A 25,630-nucleotide genomic window follows, 5' to 3' on the forward strand; every position below is an offset into this window, starting at 1 on the left:
ATGAAATAGTACTTCTTACAACTAATATCCAACCATAGGTTTTTAATACTTTTATCAAATCATAATATGGGTATTTGGTGAACCCTAATCATTTGCATTGTAGATTTAATGACAGCCAAACAATATTAAAAGTGTGTGCTCAAACCTCAAACGCTGCACAGGATTTGATTGGATATATGTAAATGTTAGTCAGAGTTTGGGCCTTTTCATGGCTCTTTGCATCTTTGGTGATGGCTTTCCCTCCACGTTGGTTCACAACTAGATCTGTAGATGCATGCTCTCTCTCATCTATGTGGTCAGGTTTACCATTGGTAAGCATGGTGAGCAGACATTGACTGGAACCTTTAGAAGAGGTGTTCGATTTCAGTCTGTCTAGTTTATCTTGGTCCACTTTTACTGGTTTCTCCACAAAGCAGTCCGCAACGAAGTTCAGGAAGTTTTGGCAGTCCTGGAAGGTTGACATGTAGCCGAAAGATACACGCACAGATCCCGTTGGACGGCCGTCTACCAGGTCTATGTTGTCTCCACAGACATGACCCGCCTTGAAGAACCCGGAAGAGGACATGACAACAGTATATTAAGATGAAGAATGATCTTTATTGTCTTTTGCACAAACACATGTGCAATGACACTTACAATTCATTGCTCACCTGTAGGTTGCTCTTCACCACTTGATTGGTGATGCCAAGGAAGAGCTGACAGGCACCTGTGTTGCAGAAGCAACCTGTCCGCAAATGGATATTAAAAAGACTAGCCAGCTTGTCCACCTGAGGAGACGAGAAAATGGAAAATGGCTAGACATTTAAATCAATCAGCAGAAATGTAAGACAAAAAAAATAAATTGCATTCATAACACACTTAGGCTTTGTTAATTATAAATCTACTTCTGTGTGGATGTGTGAAAGAAATAAATGCAACAAAAATCTCGGGCGCAGTAAATAAAATAAGCTAATTTGAGTGGACCTGAGAGTATCCAATCATTTGTCCATGACAGTCCATCAAGTTGAAGTTGAGGATGGCTCCCTGTGTGCTCGGGTTCTCAAATTCACTGTCGGAGTATATCTGAGCAACCGGTTGTCCGTTGCCATGGCAAAGACTAGACAGCAACATGTAGGTATAGCGTGTTAAACCAAATGTATGCAGCTGGATCTTGTCCATACCTCCTGAAGGAGAAAGAAAATGATACTGAGCTGCAATACAATAGCAGAAGGGTTTCATTGACTCATTTCAATCTCTGTTGAATATCGGTCCTCTCCTTACTGATGTTAAAGATTTCTGTGAAATTGATTTAATGAACAACCACTCAACCATTTGAAAATGATTTAACATTCGGAGTTCTTACTTTGATACTTCATGTAACGACAGATGATATTGATGCATTATAGTGATGCATATTGATGCATTATAGTGATGCATATTGATGCATTATAGTGATGCATATTGATGCATTATAGTGATGCATATTGATGCATTATAGTGATGCATATTGATGCATTATAGTGATGCATATTGATGCATCACTTTTTGTTTAATCCATGTCTTTTAAATGATTCACATGTACATACCTGTGAGCGTGTGGAGAGAATCAAAACTATGATTTAGAGCAATGATGTCTAGGAAAGAGACGGTGCCATCTTCAAACCTTAATCGAGAACAAAACCACAAGATGTATGACAAAAAAAAAAGAATCCCACAAAATATTCTCTCTCTAAGCCTTGATCACGCGACTTCGTAAATCATATTTGTTCATTTACACGTGCATTATTACATTTCAAAGCTCATGCAATAGTTTACCGGCTAGACATATTTGACGCTGGCACATAATAGTTATCCCCTGCTAGGTAGGCCGCTGCTGTCCCCCCACCAAAATACGTCTTTCTTAGGAGGGCAGCTGTATCATTCCGGACCAGGAGAGCCCCTAAACCTGTGGGGAAGCCAAACATCTTATAGAAGGAGAAGGGAACAAAGTTAGCTGAGTGCTCCTGCAGATCCAGAGGAGAGCAGCTGGCAAAAGAGGCAGCATCCAGCAGGACGAACCACCGGCCCTTGCTATCACACGCTGGGTAGAGCTGCCGCGCCTGGATGCCCCTCACGTACCCCAGAGGGTATTTTCTGCCAGAGAAATTGCTCTGTGCTGGGTAACAGAAGAGGTGTGGTGTCTGGCAACTGCTACCTTCACTCTGGTCCACATCTTTGGCTCTGGCCTCTATCTCCTCGGGGGAGACAGGTAGAGAAACTACTCCCAGTGCTGAAATAACTCCTCTGATACCAACCACTGAGGTATGGTTATCGGTCAGATAGCAGAACTGACTGGCTGGCTCCGCAGCAGTGGGAGGCCTCCAGGGAAAGCTCTCAGCGACTAATTTGAGAGCTGCCGTACTGCCAGACGTGAAAATCACTGAGTATTCGTCAGGAGTGGTGTTAAAATGCTGCAATATCCTGGAAGAAAATACATTTCCGTTCAGTACATGTTCTCAATAGAGGAGGGCATAAATTAGTGGTCACAGTGTTACATTCATTAGGATGGTATAATGGTGATGAATTATTTCTGTGAACGGAGAGGCTTACCTGTATCTGACATGCTCCACTGTGTCATGTGTCAGTCTGCTGCTGGGGTTATGGCTGTGAGGGTTGCCTAAAAACAAAAATATTAGAAGAATATATTGAAACTATTTCTCAAGCTAGAATTTTGCTAGAACTGTGGAATGAGTGAGGGGGAAACTTAAAACTAGCTGTTATTGGCAAAGAGGTTTGGAACTCTTTGTTATTGGTCTATTAACCAATTTAAAGCCTGGTGATGTCACCAGGCAAACCAAACACCAGCACATGCACATAGTCTGATTTAAAAGGTCCTGTGTAAAATGCATTTTCAACCAGCAACTATCAGGAGATAACATCGATGAAATGTTTTCACACTTGTACAGTGTTAGTTTCATCAGCTGTTGTACAATATGATACAAAACACAGGAAAACTTAATTTTAACTAAACTGGGCCTTGAAGATAGAGGACCCAGCAGCCTATTTAGTTGGTGTGGAGCAGCAACAGTCTCTGAGTCGGAAGTTCAGGTGCAAATCAATCAGTCAAATGTAATTATAAAGACATCAGCAGATGTCACAAAGTGCTATACAGAAATGCAGCCGAAAACCCCAAACAGCAAGCAATGCAGATGTAGAAGCATGGTGGCTAGGAACCTAGGAAGAAACCTAGAGAGGAACCAGGCTCAAAAATAGGAGGTATTTATTTACAGTGCAGGGCAGGCAGTGATGAAGAAGACTGGATACAAAAGGGTCAGGCAGTGATGAAGAAGACTGGATACAAAGTTGAGTATTTACAAAGTAAACAGTCTGTATTAGGAAAGAATTGTTGACAAAAATACTTGTACATTGCAATTGGCTACTTGGCCGATTGCAAAATTAGAGGACTAAGTCAAACAAACACAGGGCAAAACGCCTATAAACAAATCTGAGTTCGGCAGAGCTATAGCCTAGTAACAGGGAACAAAACCAGAAAAGGAAATTATTTGAGGAACAGAACCCAAACCCGGAAACACAAGTGATCTATACTGTTCTGGAACAGAACAGTTATTTTAAAAGAATGGGAACCAGTTAATAACATTATTTTACATTCCAGGCATTTTTTCCCCAGTCTCCTTACTCTGTCACTCACAAACATATTACAGTGCCTGCCTGCCAGCTGGAAATCTTTGCCAGAGGGTTTGCATGTGTGTGTGTTGGGTACCTGCCCCTCCCCTCTGAAGCATAGGTTACTATAGCCTACTGCAAGGTTACACGCATTATTCAGAAATTAGGGAGAGGTGTTTAAAAGAATGGAGTAACTTTTTCAATGGTAGTTAAGGAACCTATAGTTATCACGTTTCACATTGTATTTATTAACTACAAAAAGCTAAGACGTGTTTTTAATTATAGTTCTGCTCTGCACACACAACAAGCTTGTTAGTTAGCTAGTTAATGTTTGCTTTGGTCCAAGTTAAACCAACTCAGAAGTTCAAAAACGTTCAAGGTTCTCCATAGAAGTCGCCCCTCTGTAGGCATAATTCTGTGGGCCTTATTCAGATAATGTATGTCATAACAAGATGCCCAGCACTTCAAGGCAAGCTTCCTCCATCCTCTCTTTATGTTGCATCTCACGCCCTACACTGTGACTGGCATCATAGTGTGTGTGTTTGTATTTCATTATGATTAAACCATGCTGTTAAGACAAAAATAAAATGAGCTGTTAACGACTTCCTGTACAGATTAAATCCCTTACCTGCTCCATGGCAAGCTGCTCTATCAACACTGATAGTTGAAGTAATTTAATGTAGAGCTAAATGTAAAAAAATATTTAGTTTTCAGAGGTTTAAAAAGGAAGGCAGATGACCTAGGTGTGACATTATGGCCCAATCCAGCCTTTTTGCCTAAGGTTTTATCACCCGTTCACATCAATCAAGCCCTCGAGCTGGCGGCCTACTGCCCCCCTCCTTTCCAGAATGCGGAGGAGGAGCGAGCAAATCTCCTGTGTCCAGTCCGTTCCCTCAAATGCAATATGCATGCCATGGCGCACTACAGGAAGTCAGACCAGCTGTTTCTGTGCTTTGGTGGGAAGTAAGTCCGGTGCTGCTGGGTAAATTGTCCAACGGCCGACCCCCGCCATTCAGTTTATCCCCCCAAACCTGTTTGTGGGGTTTGAGGAGGGGCTGACCATGGCCACGGCCTCTTGGGGCTGGGGGGGTTGGCTGCATCGCCGTCTTGGGCTGGCGAGCACCTGTTTTAGGCTAGTGGTAGGGCCAAGGGCATGTGTAGGGCTGGGCTGAGTTAGAGCAGCAAGGTTGACGTGCGTCAAGCCTCCCTCTGCCCCGACTCTGTGATGCCTGGTTTCTGGGCTGTGCGTTCCACAGCGGTGTAGCCTGACTCAGCTGTTTTGTACATTTGATGGCGCACTCAGCCGTGGGGCTGAAGAGCATTATGGGGACCACTGGGAGCTTTCTCAGCATCCTCCTGGAGTCATTGGACATTGGGGCTTGGGCGAACCAGACCTGGCGACGAGTCACAACCACGGTGGACATCAGTCTGCCTAGCTCTCTAGTCATGATTGCAAATGCTTGAAGAGATACATCATTCAGGCTGCAGAGATCCAGGTCTGCTATGAATTCATCCACCTTAGGCATATGGTCCAGCCCATATTGTTTTGTGTCGCCCATGGCAGGTAGCATCCTACGATCCTTGCCGTAGTGGGCAAGAGTTTGATCAGAGCCTTGGAATGACTCCTCTAACCCATCTTTAGCATTGAGACTGAATGTGTCTACAACACTGGTTGGCCCCTTTCCTTCGCAATGTTGGGCATGTCATCATCCTGGTCACTAAAGTGCCGGTTGGATACCTGAGTGGAGAGAAGGTCATCATCACGGCTATCTGAGTCCTCTGTTGCGTCCCCCATTCTGGAGGGTGCTAGAGAGCCCCGACTCAGGGTGCTTGAGGGAATTCAAAATCGTTTTTTTCTGCTCTATCTCAGAGGATAAGGAATCGACCTTCCAAGTGAGGCTCTTATTTTTTAACCTTTTTCACCTATTATATTACTTAAATCATTAAGTAATATAATAGTAACCGGGACTGTATTACAACAGCTAGCACAATATACAGTAAAAGGTAGAGAGCTACAATAAACTGGCGGGAGTTGTACAGCCCCTGCAAAATCATTTTAGGTGAGCCTAGCTATGACCACTGTGCTGGAGCTGGAGAGATATGTTTAAAGGTAAGCTTATTTATGTGAAACACACACGAATGGCCGTCGTTTGGTAAGCCAAGCTGACAACACACAGTGGAGCTGGTAGACTAGCATGTCAGTAATACCTGGGGAGAGGGATGCCTAGGGAAGGCAATGCGAATCTCACGTTTTATAGCTGGCTAGGCTAACGTCCTAGACGCGGTTATCTAGGGAAGTGACCCATTCGAGTTTTAAATAGTCGAAGGACGACTAGTGCCAGGTGGCCTCGATAACGAGCATAGCAATGGAGGATATCTTGACAAGGTTAGCACCGGAGTGCGGTGGACAACACACACATATAAACTAGCTGGTGGGCTAAGTCAGCACAACACAAGAAAGCCCGATATCCTTTGATAAAAGGGATAGGTAGGGGAGAGCTGTCACACAGCATCGGAGGGCAAATTTCGCGCTCTGACACACAGGTCACAGGCTGTTGGTGACAGACTGACAATACACACAACTCACACAGAGTTTACCTACCGTGACCTGGGAAGATGCAATCTGAACAACGGGAGCAGCGGAGCAGTCAACTTGTGCTATACAGCTCCGCTGACTTTGCGAGAATAAATAAGAGACAGTGCATGGTAGAGCATGGTCTGCCGTTTTATATGAACACTGGGGCATGTCCTCCCATGCTGTCAGGTCACTGGTGTGACTGTTGTTATAACTCGACCTGTGTGGAACGTGAGGGATATAACCCATACTATACTGTCAACCATACTGACGGTCTGAAAGGTATGACGTAGAACTGGTCGGAGCAGTGGAATGGAATGAAAAATAATTATGGATCTGTTCGGGAACTAAACTAGTGGAAAATAATTTGTTACCACAAAAAGTAGCTCTCCATGAATAAAGAGAATGGGGATCCTAAAATGACTTGCCCTGACCTGGCATACACCATCTTTATAAAGGTCAATTCTTAATAAACAGTGAAAATAATACGCTTGAATGGCAATAGTATTGTACAATTGACATGCAATGGCCAATACATTAATTGTTAATAAAAACAAGAGCATAATTTACATAAATAGTCCAAAAATGTATTTAGCAATCTCAGATTTCCCCTTTAATTAAATGACTTTTTACACTTGTAACAATTCAGCACATTATATCAGTTGCAGCTAATTATATTTGGTATGTGAGGAAATACTCACCATATACATTCGTGCAGATATCCTGATAGAATTCTCTCACCAATGACTCAGGATATAGTGTTGTTCCAGCATGATCCAGGTATGTAATGCCTGTCAAAAAGTTGGTTTTGAAATTAGAGAAATCTCGGCAAAGAGTTTTTATCTGGATATACCCTGCTGAAAAAAACTGTTCTAAAAAACAAGCTGGTCAGTGCTGGTATGATGCTAGTCAAGCTGGTCTGACCAGCATGGTCGCTCTGGTTTAGCTGGTGACCAATCTTTGCTGTGTTTTGGACACTGGCGACCAGCCTTCTCTGTGTTTTGGACACATACCAGTTTATGCTGGTGATGCTGGTATACCAGCTGGTCTGTGATGTTCTAGCTGGTCAATCTGGTCTGATCACACCCATCATTATCATATTCCCCAGCATTCTCTACTGCGGTTTCATTTTTATAATTGTTTGTTTCAATATATTTTTTGTTTGTTGTGTTTGTGCATGTACATTGAGTGATTAATTAATATTATATTACACAAATATACATCACAGAACTGTGGGAAAGGAGTGTTTGTCAGGTGAGGGTGAAGGACACTGTCTACAGGTGTCCTAGCTAGCTAATTACCGGTGGGTGTCGACCCGCCTTCCGCCTGTGTACTGGGGTCCTAGCTAGCTAGTACACAGTGTCTTTCGACCCCAGCTTTTCCGAGAACCTGCCCTCGGTATAACGTTAACAGAACTGCGGGAAAGCAGTGCTCGGCGGGTGGGGGCAAAGAACACTTTCTCCCGGTGTCCTGGATAGATAACTACCGGTGTTGCCCCCGCCTCCGGCCTGTGTATCGGAGTCGTAGCTTAAACATTGACCAAAAGAACACCCACATGCAGGAATGCCCTGAATTGCAGGCCCCAAGCACACCCTTCTTGTTTTTTCAGCAGTTATGTGCATCTAATAACAACATTGTCATAAGAACACAACAACATACTATGGAGGACCAAACCTGCTGAAATTATAATTAAATAAAGTAATAAATACATGCACACATAGATTAATTAATTAATCCACACATAATTTAAAAAATGAGCAAGCAAATACAAAAACACTGACTAAAATTAATATTCTCTACATATCTGTACGTATTCAATTATTTATCTAATTGTTCAAACTTTTATTAATTTGATTAATTTATATATTTTTTGTATTTCTTCCTCCAATATCATGAGGAGGTTTCAATCAAACTTCGGTGGGTGGTATCTAACACACCATTGCTTGATGAATGTCACAGCACGTGGGTGGGTATAATTTGTGGAACGTTCCAACAGGAATCTGTTCCAAAAACGTTGTAAAGTACAAGGTTGACAACAAACAAGGCATACAAAGTAGCATGATCAATTCACCTAGCTAACTAGTTCACCACATAGCTTATTCTTAATGTTTGTCCATAGGCTACCAGACACATTTTTCGGAATAAACGTGGTGAGTGAAACCTTAATGAAACAGCCCACTCCCTACCCGGTATTTTATTTGGCCGCTATACAACTCCGTATGCGTTGTTTGTTGGCAACCTTGAAGTTTTTGGAATAGATTCCTGTTGGTACGTTCCACATTTTATACCCATCCGCAGCACGTTGCTTGACTGTTTTTGAACCACCTATGTGAAGCTAGCCACAATAACGATTAGCCACAATATTAGAATTTGAGGATTGCCTTCAAAATAAAAGTCCAGAATGGAAACTGACGCAAACAGATACAAATAGGGGAATCATGCCATATTTGAACTGGATAATAATTAAACGTTTCGAATGTTGTTATATAAATTCAACTAAATACAATAATTGGTTAATTTGAAATTGCACTGTGGATGTATTAGACTTCAGAATTGTATTGGGGCATACTGTAAGCTACTGTGTATTGAATGTTCATATTGCAATGTACAGCTTTACCTATCGATCTTGGCTCCATGAAATGAGGTATCAGCCTACTCGGTGACAACCACGGAATGCAACTGTTTAGAGTTTATACAGCAGCACATAACAGACTTTATCTCCAATGTCCCTCCAAAAAAGTGACATCATATTGATACATAGCTATATGCGCTACACATTATTTTTTTGGGGGGTGCTAATGTGGAACAAAACTTTGAATAAGTGCTGTCATACTTAAACGCAGCCCAGGCAAATGTAATCGCTCAATACGCCGTGGCATTGATCAACCAATGGTGTTATATACCACGCACAAAGGAAGAAATACATAAATAAATGAAGAAATAATATAAATGAATAAAATGAAAGAAAGTGTGGTTAATTATTTAAATCATGAATACATTTTTAAATATGTTTGTGTGCATTTATCTATGGCAGATTGTCCCTGCATAACATATAACATATACTATGTTACAATGTTACATCACCGGTTTGCATTGAACCAGTTTAATTTAACATAAACCCCACGCAAAAAGTAACCCAATGTACCTTTAATCCTTGAGAACTCCCGTTCTATCACGTCTTGGAAGACACTCTTATAACCGTAATGATTCCACACTTCCTCGAAGCTCTCAAACGTACACAGTTGATTAAAATTCAACGATTCCTTCTCCATGCCCTCATGCAGTGGCATTTTCGCGTCTTGCACATGTCGAATGGCAGTATCGAGTTGACAAAGTTCTAAGTCCACACTGCATCGCTGACAGACAGTGACAGTCTGTTTTAGTAGTAGTCATTTGTATCGAAACGATTTACCTCGCATTCCCAAGACAATACGACTGAGATAATTATAGATCTGAGAATGCAGGAAATGGAATACAACATCATTTACATTTGAAAATGGACCGAATCTGTCAATCGGGACAATAATTGGGCAAAACATAATACTGGCTAATGAAAATGAAATACTGTTGCTATTACGGATTTATTTAGTGATAACCATAACAATTAAAATTCCTATTCAGTCAATTCAAGGAGTGATTTGAAATGTAATTCAAGAATGTGCATTAACACACACACACATCAATGTAATGTACACACACCTGCAGAAATGCAATAATAATCATTTTTGATATATGGAGGCCAAAGCACGTGGTCTGGAAGCAAGTGACATGAGGAATTCGCAGAGGCCATTATTGTCTCCTTTCCATGCAGTGAGCAGTGATTAAATATGCCACTTATGCTTCGCTGATTCATTTCCCTTCACAATTTGGTGGCTCAGCTGAATGCAGCTCTATGGGCAGAAGGGCTGCATTGTATCCATTATGGCCTCATTATGGATTGTAAAGGCTTGATGTGGGGGAGGGGCAGAGTAAGGGTAAAGCATCCCATGAAGACATTATGGATGTCTCTCTAAACATAACCCATGCAGACACTATAACCATAGCGCTCTCTGGACAGTGTCCTGCAGAGGAGCCAATTTGCCCTGCCCTCAGGCCTCAGCAGCTGGTGGATCTTTCCACAGAGCAACACCTCTCATGTGCCACTGAAATGGAGAGATGCAGGTTATTTTGCCCTCTGTAGGGGATTATCTAGGGCTAAACTAGAGGACGGACAAATAGCAAAGCCAACCTCACTCCAGCCAGTCTAGGGGCACAGATAGCCATCTGTCGATTCTCTGTGCAATAACTGACAACAAAGGGGGTCAAACATTTAACGACGACTGTAAAACTAGAGGACTACTCATTCTGGAGAGACGAGGAAGAGGTCTTAATATTTATACTAAAACAGCAGGTTAGTGTTTAATACTAATAGTTCTTGTCACATTACAGGCCCCTCAACCAATGGGGCTAACAGCGGATTTAGGCTTTCAGATACGTTATGTTTCCCTTGGTAATAATATTGCAAAGAAGAAAACTACAGTAGTCTTACTCAACCGTAGACCTGAATCCCCTGTTCTTTTAACGATTTACAAATAAATTGCCCTCTTATCTTGAGTTCTGTGAAGTAGACTTACAATAGCCGTCTTCCCTGAGTTGACACATACTTAGCTAACCGTGTCATTGAGTTTCTATACCCTTATTGTTAAATTCAAATCAAAATCAAACTTTATTTGCCACATGCGCCGAATACAACAAGTGTAGACTTTACCGCAAAATGCTTACTTACACGCCGTTAAACCAACAGTGCAGTTCAAGAAGAAGGAAATATTTACCAAGTAGGCTACAATAAAAAAGTAATAATACAAAGTAATACAATAAGAATAACAATAACGAGGCTATATACAGGTGGCACCGGTACAGAGTCAGTGTGCAGGGGTTGAGGCTAGTTGAGGTAATCTGTACATGTAGGTGAGGGCGAAGTGACTATGCATAGGTAACAAACAAACGGCGAGTAGCAGCAGTGTACAAGAGGGGGCAATTTTGATGAATTGTTCAGCAGTCTAATTGCTTGGGGGTAGAAGCTGTTGAGGAGCCTTTTGGTCCTAGAAAACAGTCTATAACTTGGGTGACTGGAGTCGCTGCCAATTTTATGGGCTTTCCTCTGACACCGCCTATTATATAGGTCCTGGATGGCAGGAAGCTTGGCCCCAGTGATGTACTGGGCCGTTCGCACTACCCTCTGTAGCGCCTTACGGTCAGATGCCGAGCAGTTCAAATCAAATCAAAGTTTATTTGTCACGTACGCCGAATACAACCTTACAGTGAAATGCTTACTTACAGGCTCTAACCAATAGTGCAAAAAAGGTATTAGGTGAACAGTAGGTAGGTAAAGAAATAAAACAACAGTAAAAAGACAGTATATACAGTAGCAAGGCTTTAAAAGTAGCGAGGCTACATATAGACACCGGTTAATTCAGGCTGTTTGAGGTAGTATGTACATGTAGATCTGGTTAAAGTGACTATGCATATATGATGAACAGAGAGTAGCAGTGGCGTAAAAGAGGGGTTGGTGGGTGGGACACAATGCAGATAGCCTGGTTAGCCAATGTACGGGAGCAGGCAGCTTAGCCCCAGTGATGTACTGGGCCGTACGCACTACCCTCTGTAGTGCCTTGCAGTCAGAGGCCGAGCAATTGCCGTACCAGGCAGTGATGCAACCACTCAGGATGCTCTCGATGTTGCAGCTGTAGAACCTTTTGAGGATCTCAGGACCCATGCCGAATCTTTTTAGTTTCGAGGGGGAATAGGCTTCGTCATGCCCTCTTCACGACTGTCTTGGTGTGTTTGGACCATTCTAGTTTGTTGTTGATGTGGACACCAATGAACTTGAAGCTCTCAACCTGCTCCACTACAGCCCCGTCGATGAGAATTGGGGCGTGCTCGGTTCTCCATTTCCTGTAGTCCACAATCATCTCCTTAGTCTTGGTTACGTTGAGGGATAGGTTGTTATTCTGGCACCACCCGACCAGGTCTCTGACTTCCTCCCTATAGGCTGTCTCGTCGTTGTTGGTGGTCAGGCCTACCACTGTTGTGTCGTCTGCAAACTTAATGATGGTGTTGGAGTTGTGCCTGGCCATACAGCCGTCGGTGAACAGGCAGTACAGGAGGGGACTGAGCACGTACCCCTGGGGAGCTCCAGTGTTGGGGATCAGAGTGGCAGATGTGTTGCTACCTACCCTCACCACCTGGGGGCGGCCCATCAGGAAATCCAGGATCCAGTTACAGAGGGAGGGGTTTAGTCCCAGGATCCTTAGCTTAGTGATGAGCTTTGAGGGTACTATGGTGTTGAACGCTATGAATAGCATTCTTACATAAGTGTTCCTTTTGTCCAGGTGGGAAAGGGCAGTGTGAAGTGCAATAGAGATTGCGTCATCTGTGGATCTGTTTGGGCGATATGCAGATTGGAGTGGGTCTAGGGTTACTGGGATAATGGTGTTGATGTGAACCATCACCAGCCTTTCAAAGCACTTCATGGCTACGGACGTGAGTGCTACGGGTCTGTAGACATTTAGGCAGGTTGCCTTTGTGTTCTTGGGCACAGGGACTATTGGGGGTCTGCTTGAAACATGTTGGTATTACAGACTCGGTCAGGGAGAGGTTGAAAATGTCAGTGAAGCCACTTGACAGTTGGTCCACGCATGCTTTGAGTACACGTCCTGGTAATCCTTCCGGCCCAGCGGCTTTGTGAATGTTGACCTGTTTAAAGGTTTTGTTCAGGGGGCCTCCCGAGTGGCACAGTGGTCTAAGGCACTGCATCACAGTGCTCGCTGTGCTGCTAGAGATTATGGGTTCGAGTCCTGTCTCTGTCGCAGCCGGCCGCGACCGGGACACCCATGGGGTGGCGCACACTTGGCCCAACATCGTCCGGGTTAGGGGAGGGTTTGGCCCGGATATCCTTGTCCTATTGCTCACTAGCGACTCCTGTGGTGGGCCGGGCGCAGTGCACGCTGACATGGTCGTCAGGTGTATGGTGTTTCCTCCGATACATTGGTGCGGCTGGCTTCCAGGTTAAGCATTGTGTCAAGAAGCAGTGCGGTTTGGTTGGGGTATGTTTCGGAGGACGCACGTCTCTCGACCTTCGCCTCTCCCAAATCCGTACGGGAGTTGCAGCGATGAGACAAGACTGTAACTACTAATTGGATACCACGAAATTGGGGTGAAAATACACACACAAAAAAATAATGTTTTGTTCACATCGACTACTAAGAGCATTATCACACAGTCATCCAGAACGCCTGTGCTCTCATGCGTGCTTCAGTGTTGCTTGCCTCGAAGTGAATATAAAAGGCATTTAGCTCATCTGCTAGGCTCGCGTTACTGGGCAGCTTGTGTCTGGGTTTCCCTTTGTGGTCCGTAATGGTTTTCAAGCCCTGCCATGTCCGACAAGCGTCAGAGACGGTTTTGTTCCATTGTATTCCATGCAGTATTCCATTTTATGTACAGAACTGCATTTTATTGACGAAACTGATGTAAAGGTGAGGCTTTAGGTAATGTTCAATGTTCTATACCCTTGTATACCAGGAAAACATTTATTTTATCCCCAAGCTTAGATTGGCCTAATCTCGTTGCATGATGTGAGAGGAAGGTTTTAATATACTCCGATGTTACAGAACAGTATTTAGGCCCTATAACACACAATTAGGGCGCGGGCCACAACACAGTCTCTGAACAAAGTAATTTTTCTTATGATAAATATCTTCCAGAAATGACTATTTCATGAGTATCAAAGATCAAATTCAATATCGATTTTGTTCTCAAGATAAGAGTTAGTCAAGAGTACATGTGAACACTGACGCGTAATTGAATTTTGCTCACAAAAATGAAATTGTTATTAAAACCCGTTGTCACTGCACATGTTTGTTTGTTGTTGTTTGGGAAAAGCATGAATGATTGAAATATGAGATAATCTGTAAATCATGTTTATGGCTGCTGTTTTGTATCAGTGTTTTGTTCTAAAGTAGTGAGTGGGTGCTGACATGCTAGAGGTGAAAGAAATGGGTCAGAAGGGTCTTAAGCATTAACCAAACAAATCCTGGCCTATAGGATTAGGCTGGGATGTTGCTGTTTGTTGGATGCATTTACAGTACTTTAAAATGACACAGAGAAGGGAATCACTCTTGTTAGGCCATATATACAGTGCATTCGGAAGGTATTCAGACCCCTTGACTTTTTCCACATTTGACACGTTACAGCCTTATTCTAAAGGGATTAAATAAAAAAAATTCCTCAGCAATCTACACACAATACCGCATAATGACAAAGCGAAAACAGTTTAGACATTTTTGCAAATGTATAAAAAATAAAAAACAGAAATACCTTATTTACATAAGTATTCAGACCCTTTGCTAAGAGACTCGAAATTGAACTCAGGTCCATCCTGTTTCCATTGATCATACTTGAGATGCTTCTACAACTTGATCGGAGTCCACCTGTGGTAAATTGATTGGACATGATTTGGAGGCACACACCTGTCTATATAAGGTCCCACAGTGGACAGCACATGTCAGAGCAAGTCATGAGGTCGAAGGAATTGTCTGTAGAGCTCCGAGACAGGATTGTGTCGAGGCACAGATCTCGGGAAGGGTACCAAAATATTTCTGCAGCATTGAAGGTCCCCAAGAACACAGTGGCCTCCATCATTCTTAAATGGAAGAAGTTTGGAACCACCAAGACTCTTCCTGGAGCTGGCTGCCCGGCCAAACTAAGCAATCGGGGGAGAAGGGCCTTGGTCAGGGAGGTGATCAAGAACCCGATGGTCACTCTGACAGAGCTCTAGAGTTCCTCTATGGAGATGGGAGAACCTTCCAGAAGGACAGCGATCTCTGCAGCACTCCACCAATTAGGCCTTTATGGTAGAGTGGCCAGACGAAAGCCACTCTTCAGTAAAAGGCACATGACAGCCCGCTTGGAGTTTGCCAAAAGTCACCTAAAGACTCTCAGACCATGAGAAGCAAGATTCTCTGGTCTGATGAAACCAAGATTGAACTATTTGGCGGAAACCTGGCACCTTCCCTACGGTGAAGGATGATGGTGGCAGCATCCTGCTGTGGGGATGTTTTTTTTCTTTCAGCGGCAGGGACTGGGAGACTAGTCAGGATCGAGGCAAAGATGAACGGAGCAAAGTACAGGAAGATCCTTGATGAAAACCTGCTCCAGAGTGCTCAGGACCTCAGACTGTGGTGAAGGTTCACCTTCCAATAGGACAACGACCCTAAGCACACAGTCAAGACAACGCAGGAGTGGCTTCGGGACAAGTCTCTGAATGTCCTTGAGTGGCCCAGCCAGAGCCCGGACTTGAACCCGATCAAACATCTCTGGAGAGACCCAAAAATAGCTGTGCAGCAACATTCCCCATCCAATCTGACAGAGCTTGAGAGGATCACAAGAGAAGAATGGGAGAAACACCCAAATACAGGTGTGCCAAGCTTGTAGCGTCATACCCAAGAAGACTCAAGGCTTTAACTGCTGCCATAGTTGCTTCAACAAAGTACTGAGTAAAGGGTCTGAATACATACGTAAATGTGATATTTCAGTTTTTTATTTTTAATAAATTAGCAAACATTTCTATAAACCAGTTTTTGCTTTGCTATTATTGGGTATTGTGTGCAGATTGATGAGGGAAAAGTACAAGTGAATACATTTTAGAATAAGGCTGTAACCTAACAAAATGTGGAACAAGTCAAAGGGTCTGAATACTTTCCGAAGGCACCGTACCCTGCTGGCTGCTCAACAACTTTTTGGATTCCTAATATTGTTATTTGCAACGATAGTATATTATTTTTAAAATGGCCCTTGTCTGGTATTTGCAACAATGGAATGTGTGTAGATTTTTGCATTGCTTGCTGGGAAATGACCCAGGCTTGACCTCGCTCTCCAATTGTCCTTGTTCACAAGCAGGAAGTTGAGGACCCTTAAGAAAACCCACGTTTTATTGGAGAATTATTATGAATATTGAAGCAATTGTAATGAAACAAATATATGCTGTGTGAATGTGATGATATCCCACTGGGCAAAATTGGTTGAATCAACGTGGTTTCCACGTCATTTCAACTCCAAAAATGTATGTGATGTCGTTGAATCAATGTGGAAACTGATTGATTTGCAAAAAGTCATCAACGTCAGGGAATTTCATATTTTGTTCACCCAACCTTTAACCTAATTCCAATGACAATAAAAATTTTTTGTTGATTCCACGTTGAATTCACATTAGTTGACAACTCAACCAAATGTAAATCCAAACTAGATGTTAAACTGACCTCTGTGCCCAGTGGGATGTTATTGTCAAACTCAAACATTATTTTACTCATGATCATCCTTGTGTGTAATCCTTGTTGCTTCCATGCCTTTTTTTAGGTGTGGCATGGCGGCAAAGCTGTGTCTTCATCAATTGGTGTGTGCGTAGAGATCCTATTAAACTATGTAAGTATCTGAGTGGGGTCAAACATCATGCAGGAGTCATGCCACACTTTGTAAGATACATAAGTGACAAATACAGTTATATTTAGAGCATTGTTGTAGCCTTGGGAAATAATTGAAATAATTTTGGTTGGTTGAAAAAATGATTCTGTTCAGTTAAGAACAAATTCTTATTTACATTGACTGCCTACACCGGCTAAACCGGGACGATGCTGGGCCAATTGTGCGCCGCCCTATGGGAATCCCAATCACAGCCTGGATTCGAACCAGGGTGTCTGTCGTGACGCCTCTAGTACTGAGATGCAGTGCCTTAGACCGTTGCATTCACCCTCACCAAGTAGCATGTATGTCCATGTTGAGTGTCCTACTTCCGTCTGTGTTATATTCAGAGACATTCCTCTGTGGTTTTGGGTATAGGATGAATGTTACATGCGAACAGTGGGACATTGTTCTCCCACAGTGTGATATTGGCAGGGTCATGTTAGAGACAGTCACACAGACATCAGTTGATCTTCTTCTCTGTAGGACTCAAGCAGTTCCTTTTTGTATAATCAAAGAAGAATCACACATGTTCTGTTTAGATGGAACTAATGAGGGAGTCCCATGTGAGCATCACACCAGGGGCAAAGCTAATTTTACCCAGTAGCAACAATCAACCGCTAAAACAGGATAATGATCAGCCTTGCATCATCGGGCTAATGATAAAGAAATATGTTACCATGCATGCTTACCGGTATGTGGGCACATTTCACTCTGGAGGCTTGGATTTAACTTTTGAGTTCATATGTGGTGAAAAACTTGACGTCAAAATCAAAGACAACGGCATTATAGGGAAAACTCTTTAATTGTAAAATGACAAATGAATTGTCTGATTAATTCTGGGAAAGCCTTTCCATTAGAGTTTTATTGACTGCCTGTTATATTGGATACATTTCAAGGGTCGTGCAGGGCTTTTGAATTTTTATGTTATGTTATGACCGACTGAACAAAATCTATTGACTATGCCAGTTTCATGTGAATTGGGTCCCCGTTTTTGTCTACAGAGTGTTGTATGAGTGTCTAGTCCGTTGATAAGTGTGAATATGTCTGACAAGGAAGATGGGGCCTCAGGGGGGGGGCTGAATGTTACCCTCACGTTTCGGCTTCTCATGCATGGGAAGGTAAACGCACGTCTCATCATTACAACATATCCCTCTTCTTTTACATTATTCTGATTGTCAGATCACATATTTTTTTTTTCATATCATATTTTTTATGATTGTTATTGATTTAAGGCTTAGAAATGTTGATGCTACATTTTTGGGTGTCTCATTAACAGGAAGTGGGCAGCATAATTGGAAAGAAAGGGGAAACCGTCAAAAAGATGAGAGAGGAGGTAAGTCTTATCCCTACAACTGTTATTAAAAAAAACATGTTTTTTTTCTCTCAATATAACGGAAATAAAATGTCAATAGAATTGGAATACAGTGTATGCCTTGCTTTCTGGAATAAAGTGTATGTTTTACACGACTCACCTAAAACTCTGTGAGTGTTTCCAGAGTGGCGCTCGCATCAACATTTCAGAGGGATCTTCTCCAGAAAGGATTGTTACCATCACAGGACCAACAGAGGGCATCTTCAGAGCTTTCTCTATGATCGCTGAGAAGTTTGAGGAGGTAACAAAATACTCTGGTACCATGTTAACATCCTGTAAGTACTAAAGTAACTCATTTCCTCACCTTGCGGCAACATTTGACTCAAATCTTCCATTGACTTCAATGAATGATACAGTACAAAAGCTCATGATATAATTTCTGAGATCAGACCCCTATTTTTTGATAACCTTAAAAACTGTTGTCTAAACCTCTATTTCAGGACATTACAGCTGCAATGACAAACAGCACTGTAACAAGCCATCCTCCAGTGACACTCCGCCTTGTGTTCCCAGGCAGTCAATGTGGCTCCTTGATAGGCAAAGGAGGCTCCAAGATCAAGGAGATCCGAGAGGTAAAAGAAGCTAGGCCTCAAGCATCTCTCATTTACATTTGTCCAGCGGAGGGCTCATTTGATTTAGACTGCTCCCAGATCTGTTTGAGCTGTATAGCCAACTCATGACTTTAGGAGTTGTTTATACAGCACATATCTGGTGATCCCATCCTAACCTTTACATCACCCAATGAAACAGCCTCAGGTGTATTAATTACAATGACGCAACAGCACCACACAACACTATTCAGGGAGACTGATAAGTGTGGAGTACCAAACAATGTGCTCACTCAAAATAATGTATTGATCGACGGAATGGGTGCTGAATCTTCATTGTAAACACAGTAAATTAACAATGAGCAGGATTGCACTCTCCGAATAATTAGATGTCAAATATTTATGTTGACATAATCTTGGAACACAGAACCAAATCTTGTGTGCGCTGTCCAGCAGTCTGTCACAAGAGACAAATTTGTACAACATGAACGTTGTGAGTGTCAAATATCAATATCAGACATTGTACAATTATACAATATATTTGTAATATGTTAATTATATATGATCTAATGACCTATGTAATCTTTTGACAAGTAATTCCCTATCTCTGTAATTGACTCCTATTGTATGATATGTCCAGACCACAGGTGCTCAGGTGCAGGTGGCAGGGGACATGCTGCCGGAATCCACTGAGAGAGCTGTCACTATCTCAGGCACTCCTCAGGCCATCACGCAGTGTGTCAGACACATCTGCTCTGTCATGCTGGAGGTAATCATGCCAATACAATTAACATACAGTATTATTATAGCATCCAATTAGCTGTTTGGTCAGACCTGAAATGGCTATAGGCTCCATAATTATGGTATTTAACTCAGGTTCACACCATAATAATGGAGGCTACAGACATATCAGACCAATTGATATCAAAGTAATCTAAGAAACAATGCAATCTCACTACCTGCCCCATAGGGTGGTGCACAGTTGGCTCAGCGTCGTCCGGGTTAGGGGAGGGTTTGGCCCGGGTAGGCCGTCATTGTAAATAAGAATTTGTTCTTAACTGACTTGCCTAATTAAATAAAGGTTAAATAAAAAAATGAAACCTGTTGTTGATAGTGATGTGTTTGTCCAATCAGCCATTGCTGTTTGTTGTTTGTTCGTGTCTTCAGTCACCGCCCAAAGGAGCAACAATCCCATATCGCCCCAAGACCATACCTGGAGCTGTCCATCCAGTATTTCAACAACAACAACAACATGCCTCACAAGTGAGTACCATTTTTGCATGTACAAAAGTGACACTTTAATACAAAACAGTAAGGTAAAAAAAAAAAACACACACACACATCAGCCCTTTGGCACTAATGATTGGCAAGTGATGGCAAGTGTCCTTCTCTGTCCTTGCACCCCAATGGTGGAACCAGCTTCCCCCTAAAGCTAGGACCTGCCCATCTTCCAAAAACATCTGAAACCCTACCTCTTCAAAGAGTATCTTAAATAATACCACAGTACCCCCCACCCTCCTATTTTTTTGCCTTTTGAGAACTAACACTCGCACTTGACTTTGCTGATAGCTACTTTGTTGAGGAAAAATGTACTTACTATGAGTGATATATGTGGTTGTCTCACCTAGCTATCGTAAGATGATTGCACTAACTTGTAAGTCGCTCTGACTAAGAGTGTCTGCTAAATGACGAAAATGTAAAATGTAAATGTATATGATCAAATATCTTTCTAAGGGTGATGACGTTATGTTCAGGACATTGTCGATCACCTTGCTAAAAAAGCCACCATGTTCAAGGCATTCTGCATAGTTATGAGGATAGGTCACTTCCATTAGAAATGTTAATGTATGTGTCCATGCTAATGAATTCCTTGAAAATTAACCTGTTATATGACGATAAATGAATTCACATTTGGTCATCTAACTCTGTGGAAGGCTGGAAGGAGAGCTACTAGCCACATAATGTTGTTTTGTACATTAATTAACATACCTGCTTGTAATTAAATATGTGTATAAAAATGAGCTCTGGTAAAAATGCAAACTTGGCAACAATCATTCCACGAATTACAACATTTTTTTGCAATTTTTTTTTACCCCCTTTTTCATGGTATCCAATTGGTAGTTACATTCTTGTCTCATCGCTGCAACTCCCGTACAGACTCGGGAGAGGCGAAGGTTGAGAGCCAATGCATCTTCCGAAACACAACCCAACCACTGCTTCTTGGCACAATGCCCACTTAACCCAGAAGCACCAATGTGTCAGAGGAAACACCGTACACCTGGCGATCATGTCAGCGTGCACTGTGCCAGGCCCACCACAGGAGTCGCTAGTGCGCGATGGGACAAGGCCCTAACGACGCTGGGCCAATTGTGTGCCGCCCCCTGGGTCTCAAGGTCGCCTGGACTCAAACCCAGAACCTCTAGAGGAACAGCTAGCACTGCAACTCAGTGCCTTAGACCACTGCGCCACTTGGGAGGCCCTCATTCTTGGAATTTCATGGAAATTCATTGCATTTCCTGTTTTTCCAATTAAAATGCAGATTCTGCATTTTCCTGACCTTTTTCAATTCAGAGTAATCAAGTTATGAAATGTAATTCTGAAGTGAAACACAATGCACAAGCCAAACATCAACCAGGGTATCTTTCACCACTAGAGGGAAGAATCTGCATATAAAGACATCTCACCACTATTTGTAGATTGTGAGTGGCCAGATGAGGAGAAATTGCTGCTACAGCCAGTTGACTGAAACATCTATTGCCCCTGGTCAGATCTGTCATGGAAGTACACAGCTGTTAGTAAGCCCATCTTCCCTTTACAAATAACGGCAATGTACTGATGCGCTCTCGTCTTACATGTAGCAAAATCCATTGTGACCTTTCACATTAAAAAAAAAAAAAAACCGAATGGATTATCTTTTAGATTAAATTAGGTGGATCGAACCATGGAGGTAGTAGATAAAAACATGGGACATTTTTTAAAGGTCTTACAGATTTCAGGGATGTGAATAAAGCAGCATAGAAGCTACATTCAATTCTCACGTGTTGCAACTCTTTTGAAAATAATCAAAAAGGGACAAGAGTAAAAATGTTCAAACAGTTATAGTAACCCAATCAATATTGTATCCCATTTTTTTCAGGCCTTCACAATTCAAGGACAGTATGCTTTTCCACATCAAGATGTAAGTGTATTTGTCCGATCCAGTAACACCCACCCCAATGACCCACTCCTGCCCACCACCACCACCACTGCCTTCCAAGCCAACACTATGCCCTCAGTGCACCCACTAGCAAGGATGAAACACTAGCACTTTCCTGTACTGTAGTCTTTACTAACACTAACATAGCAGCGTGCTTTCTTTCAAAAGAGTGTCAGCAAAGACAGGGACCATAAAGTAAAACTAATGATGGCTTGGCCCTTCTTGCTCATAGAAATACCACATGTAATAATGACAAATCAAATCACTTCCATGACAAGCCAGCAGGATTCTGAAGACCCTCATCAAATTCTTCACCAAATTAACACACACTTTGAACTCTGTGTTTGAACTTCAGATTGGTTCTGTATGGTAGCTATAGCTGTCATCTCCTCTGAAATAATCCAGTTTGATTGGTTAGTTCTAACTTCCTTCCTACCCTGCAGTTGACCAAGCTTCACCAGTTGGCTATGCAGCATATCCCCCTCCCTTCCCTTGGGCAGAGCAACCCTACCTTCCCTGGTACGTACCCAAGGCTCCCTGGGGAAGTCCATCTATCCCTCTCTCTTTGTCCTCTTTCTTCCACTCTCTGTCCTGCTGTGCTCATCACACCAATCAAAAACCCTCTTCTGCTTCTGGAAGGAGCACATCTTCTTTCCATTATTTGACATGGTTATGTTCTACTGTATGTCTGAAAAGATGGAGCCCTTTCTATATGAAGTGGTAGCCTACAACTTACAGACCCCTCTCCTTGACCTTGGCAATGATTCTCCTCTGTTTCTAACACCCTCCATACCAATCCTGACCTATACCACCCCCACGTATTCTACCCCACAACAAACAAGCAAGCAAATTGAAATAACACAACATTCAAACAGGGAGAATTATTGCCTGACAGGGTATTGCAACAACAAAAAAATGGTGCACTTCAAAATGAGAAAATTCCCCGATTGTAATGCTAAGGTCTATTAATAATGTGTTAAGGAACTTTGCTCTTTTTTTGTGGTATCATGTTATAGTTTCATGTTAGATGTGTATGCAATATGACCTGAATTGTTGACAGTTGCCAAATAGTTCATGAATGTGATGCCTCCGGCATCAGACATAGCATACAATGCCATTATATTCAGTGCATATGGAAACGATGTAGCACTGTCGTTACCATGCTATGTCCTACTCTGCAGGAATGGGTGCCTCTGTCCCCACCAGTTCTCAGGAGCTGGCAATACCCAATGAAGTAAGTTTTGCTCAGTCTCATCAGCATCATACAATGTACGTCATATAGATCACATTCTTTTAGGCACCCTAAAATGAGAATGACAGCTGAAATGGTTGTTTTCCCGAAATGTAAGCCAACTGAATGCTATCTCTCTACATGATGTTCTATTCTTATCTTTTAGGTAGACATGTTTCCAAACTGAGAGAAATAAAATAGTCAGATGTCCAAATTGGCAAGGAAAATGTCAGATATTCCAATTGGGGAGATAACATTATGGAGGATGCAGATATTTTAATTGGACTGATAATGCACGAGCAACATGCATGACACATCTTTTCATTTTCATTTTCACTTTCCAATCTTTCCCTCAGCTTATTGGCTCCATAATTGGCAGACACGGAAGCAAGGTCAATGAGATTCGCCAGGTGTCAGGAGCTCACATTAAGATAGCCAGTGCCACGGACGGATCGCCCATGCGCCAAGTCACGATCATAGGCTCTCCGACCAGCATCAATGTGGCACACTACCTCATCAATGCCAGGTAAGACTGCTTCACTACCTCTAACCGGTCAGTTGGGAGTGTGCACTACATGACAGACAACTGACAAGATACAGCTGACAATGGAGGAGAAAAACAGACAAGATAGTCAAACGACAGACAAGATAGTCAAACAACAGACAAGATAGTCAAACAACAGAAGATATAATCAAACAACAGACAAGATATAATCAAACAACAGACAATATAGTCTAACAGACAAGATAATCAAACAACAGACAAGATAGTCTAACAGACAAGATAATCAAATAACAGACAAGATAGTCTAACAACAGACAAGATAGTCAAACAAACAATGTTGACATGATGAAAGGATGACATTGTTTTGTTTTTTGGAAAAGCATTACATCTAATCTTAGTGCCTTGGGGTCTACTTACAATCAACTGATCCATACTCACAAAAGCATGAAAACCCTTTTGTCTTATTAATTCTGCTTTTAACACATAACATTCTTCATGTAATTATTTTTTCTCTATTTTTCAACTCTCCTCCAATGCTTTGCCCATTCTCTTTCCTACTTTCTTTGGATATGCCTCTCTTCAACACCTTTGCTGAATCCTACCCATTTTCTCCCCACCCGATCCTCTCCAAAAAATGAATACCTTCCCTGTATCTGTTTACAGCTTAGAGATGGCTAAATACACCATGCATGCTGCTTCCTCTGCATCACCTGTTGACCTCAACAACATGAGCTTCTCTCAGTCTGTTCCCACTGTCTCCACACCAACCTCTATGGCTGTCATGGCTGCCACTACCCAAGTCCCTGACACCATGAACATGCACTCCCCCTCCACCTTACAGTCTATCCCCACCCAGCACTATGCTGTCCCCGTTTCCAGTCTACTTGGCATGAAAACGCTCCCTATGCTGGCTATGCACCCAGCAGCTGCCTCAGGCCTTCCACAAGGTCTCTCCCCTTACAGCACTAAAGTACCTACTGCTGGCATGAAAAAATCTGACCGCCAGAAATTTGCCCCATATTGACTTAATAGGATAAGAATTGAATCCCCCATCCAAAAATGTGTTTGGGGTCAGTACTGCATTACACTTGTTCCCTGTTGCAAAGCTTGATTAAGTTATATTGACTGTATGATTAAGGATATCTCTACTGATAATGAAACCTGACATTCAGCTACTTTAGTGTATCAGTATAATTGTTTGCAACTGTAAGTGAAGCTAAATACCCCCTAGTGTATCTGAACATACATAAGAATACACAGCCATTTATCAGGCTTACAGTATGTGATGCACAGAAACAGCTGATACTTCCAATATAACAATTTCCTCAGATAGAATGTACTGTACTTTGTTTGGTATCAATGTAAGTAGTTGACCAATGATATTCTTAGGAAAAGTCCAGTTTCAAACAGGAATTGACGCTGTAGCAGCTGCATACCATTGGTAGGTTTACTTGTTTTATAAAGTAGTTATTACTGTGATGTTTACTGTAACAAGGTTTTTTCCACTCTATTCCGCTGTCATATTTCCTCATCTCCTCCAATAGGCTCTCGTCAGTGGTAACAGGCTTGGGTGTTCTGTAGTGTTGTTGTTGCATATGCAGTGCTGAAAGGATTACCAGGAAGCCATATTGGATTCTTGTGGCTTTGACAATACACAAGAATCCTGTAGAGTGGGACTGTCCTAACTAACTCCTATAGTGCTGTTTTTGTGACTTGGTTTTCTCAGAACTGAAGTCCAAGAGAACAGAACTCTACAGTCCAATTCATATTCTACTCTGCTCTCAGTGTATGTGATTGATGCAGCACAATATTGTAACAACGTTATGTTTATGCTTGTGTTTTTAATTAGGGTCTACCCTTAGTTTTGTTGATGAGCTATTCCAATTTATTATATTTATGACAACGTACATAATGTATTTTAAATAAATTGAGCCTTTTGTGAATACAAATGGGTATTTTCTATTTTTTTATTGTGCAGCAAAATTAAACAATTCACACACTTTAGGTTAGGTTACCCTGAATTTGAATAATTCTTGTTTTGATACAGTGGGTATCATAAGTATT

At 42.1% G+C, this 25,630-nt stretch overlaps 2 protein-coding genes across 6 annotated transcripts in view; one reads left to right on the forward strand and one right to left on the reverse strand.

The window, feature by feature from the left end:
• Window positions 1-9,685, reverse strand: part of mocos (molybdenum cofactor sulfurase) — a 28,048-nt gene extending 18,363 nt beyond the window's left edge. The window contains exons 1-9 of one of the 3 annotated variants that reach the window (XM_021580210.2): window positions 9,363-9,684; window positions 6,919-7,008; window positions 2,569-2,635; window positions 2,174-2,439; window positions 1,795-1,924; window positions 1,566-1,642; window positions 964-1,163; window positions 651-767; window positions 146-541 (exon numbers count right to left, since the gene is read on the reverse strand). In XM_021580210.2, the coding sequence (XP_021435885.2) occupies window positions 146-541; window positions 651-767; window positions 964-1,163; window positions 1,566-1,642; window positions 1,795-1,924; window positions 2,174-2,439; window positions 2,569-2,635; window positions 6,919-7,008; window positions 9,363-9,507 (1,488 nt within the window). In that variant the 5' untranslated portion in view covers window positions 9,508-9,684. Of the gene's footprint in view, window positions 1-145; window positions 542-650; window positions 768-963; window positions 1,164-1,565; window positions 1,643-1,794; window positions 2,440-2,568; window positions 2,636-6,918; window positions 7,009-9,362 lie in introns of all 3 variants that reach the window. The other 2 variants (XR_002470311.2, XM_021580209.2) reach the window with 2 other exon arrangements.
• A 557-nt stretch (window positions 9,686-10,242) lies between these two features.
• On the forward strand, window positions 10,243-25,515 carry LOC110502290 (poly(rC)-binding protein 3-like). Of its 3 annotated transcripts, none has more exons than XM_021580215.2 (13): window positions 10,243-10,607; window positions 16,610-16,675; window positions 17,716-17,832; window positions 17,991-18,047; window positions 18,211-18,327; window positions 18,527-18,658; window positions 19,275-19,403; window positions 19,802-19,897; window positions 21,771-21,812; window positions 22,274-22,349; window positions 23,012-23,064; window positions 23,418-23,587; window positions 24,230-25,515. In XM_021580215.2, the coding sequence occupies exons 3-13, from the start codon at window positions 17,755-17,757 to the stop codon at window positions 24,588-24,590; spliced, it is 1,311 nt and encodes a 436-aa protein (XP_021435890.2). In that variant the 5' UTR covers window positions 10,243-10,607; window positions 16,610-16,675; window positions 17,716-17,754; the 3' UTR covers window positions 24,591-25,515. The 3 variants fall into 3 exon arrangements, with proteins under 3 accessions (XP_021435890.2, XP_036815599.1, XP_036815600.1); XM_036959704.1 differs by having other exon boundaries at window positions 17,771-17,832; XM_036959705.1 differs by lacking the exon at window positions 17,716-17,832.
• Window positions 25,516-25,630: the final 115 nt, after the last annotated feature.

Source organism: Oncorhynchus mykiss, chromosome 23 (assembly GCF_013265735.2).
Source record: "Oncorhynchus mykiss isolate Arlee chromosome 23, USDA_OmykA_1.1, whole genome shotgun sequence".
NCBI lineage: Eukaryota > Metazoa > Chordata > Actinopteri > Salmoniformes > Salmonidae > Oncorhynchus > Oncorhynchus mykiss.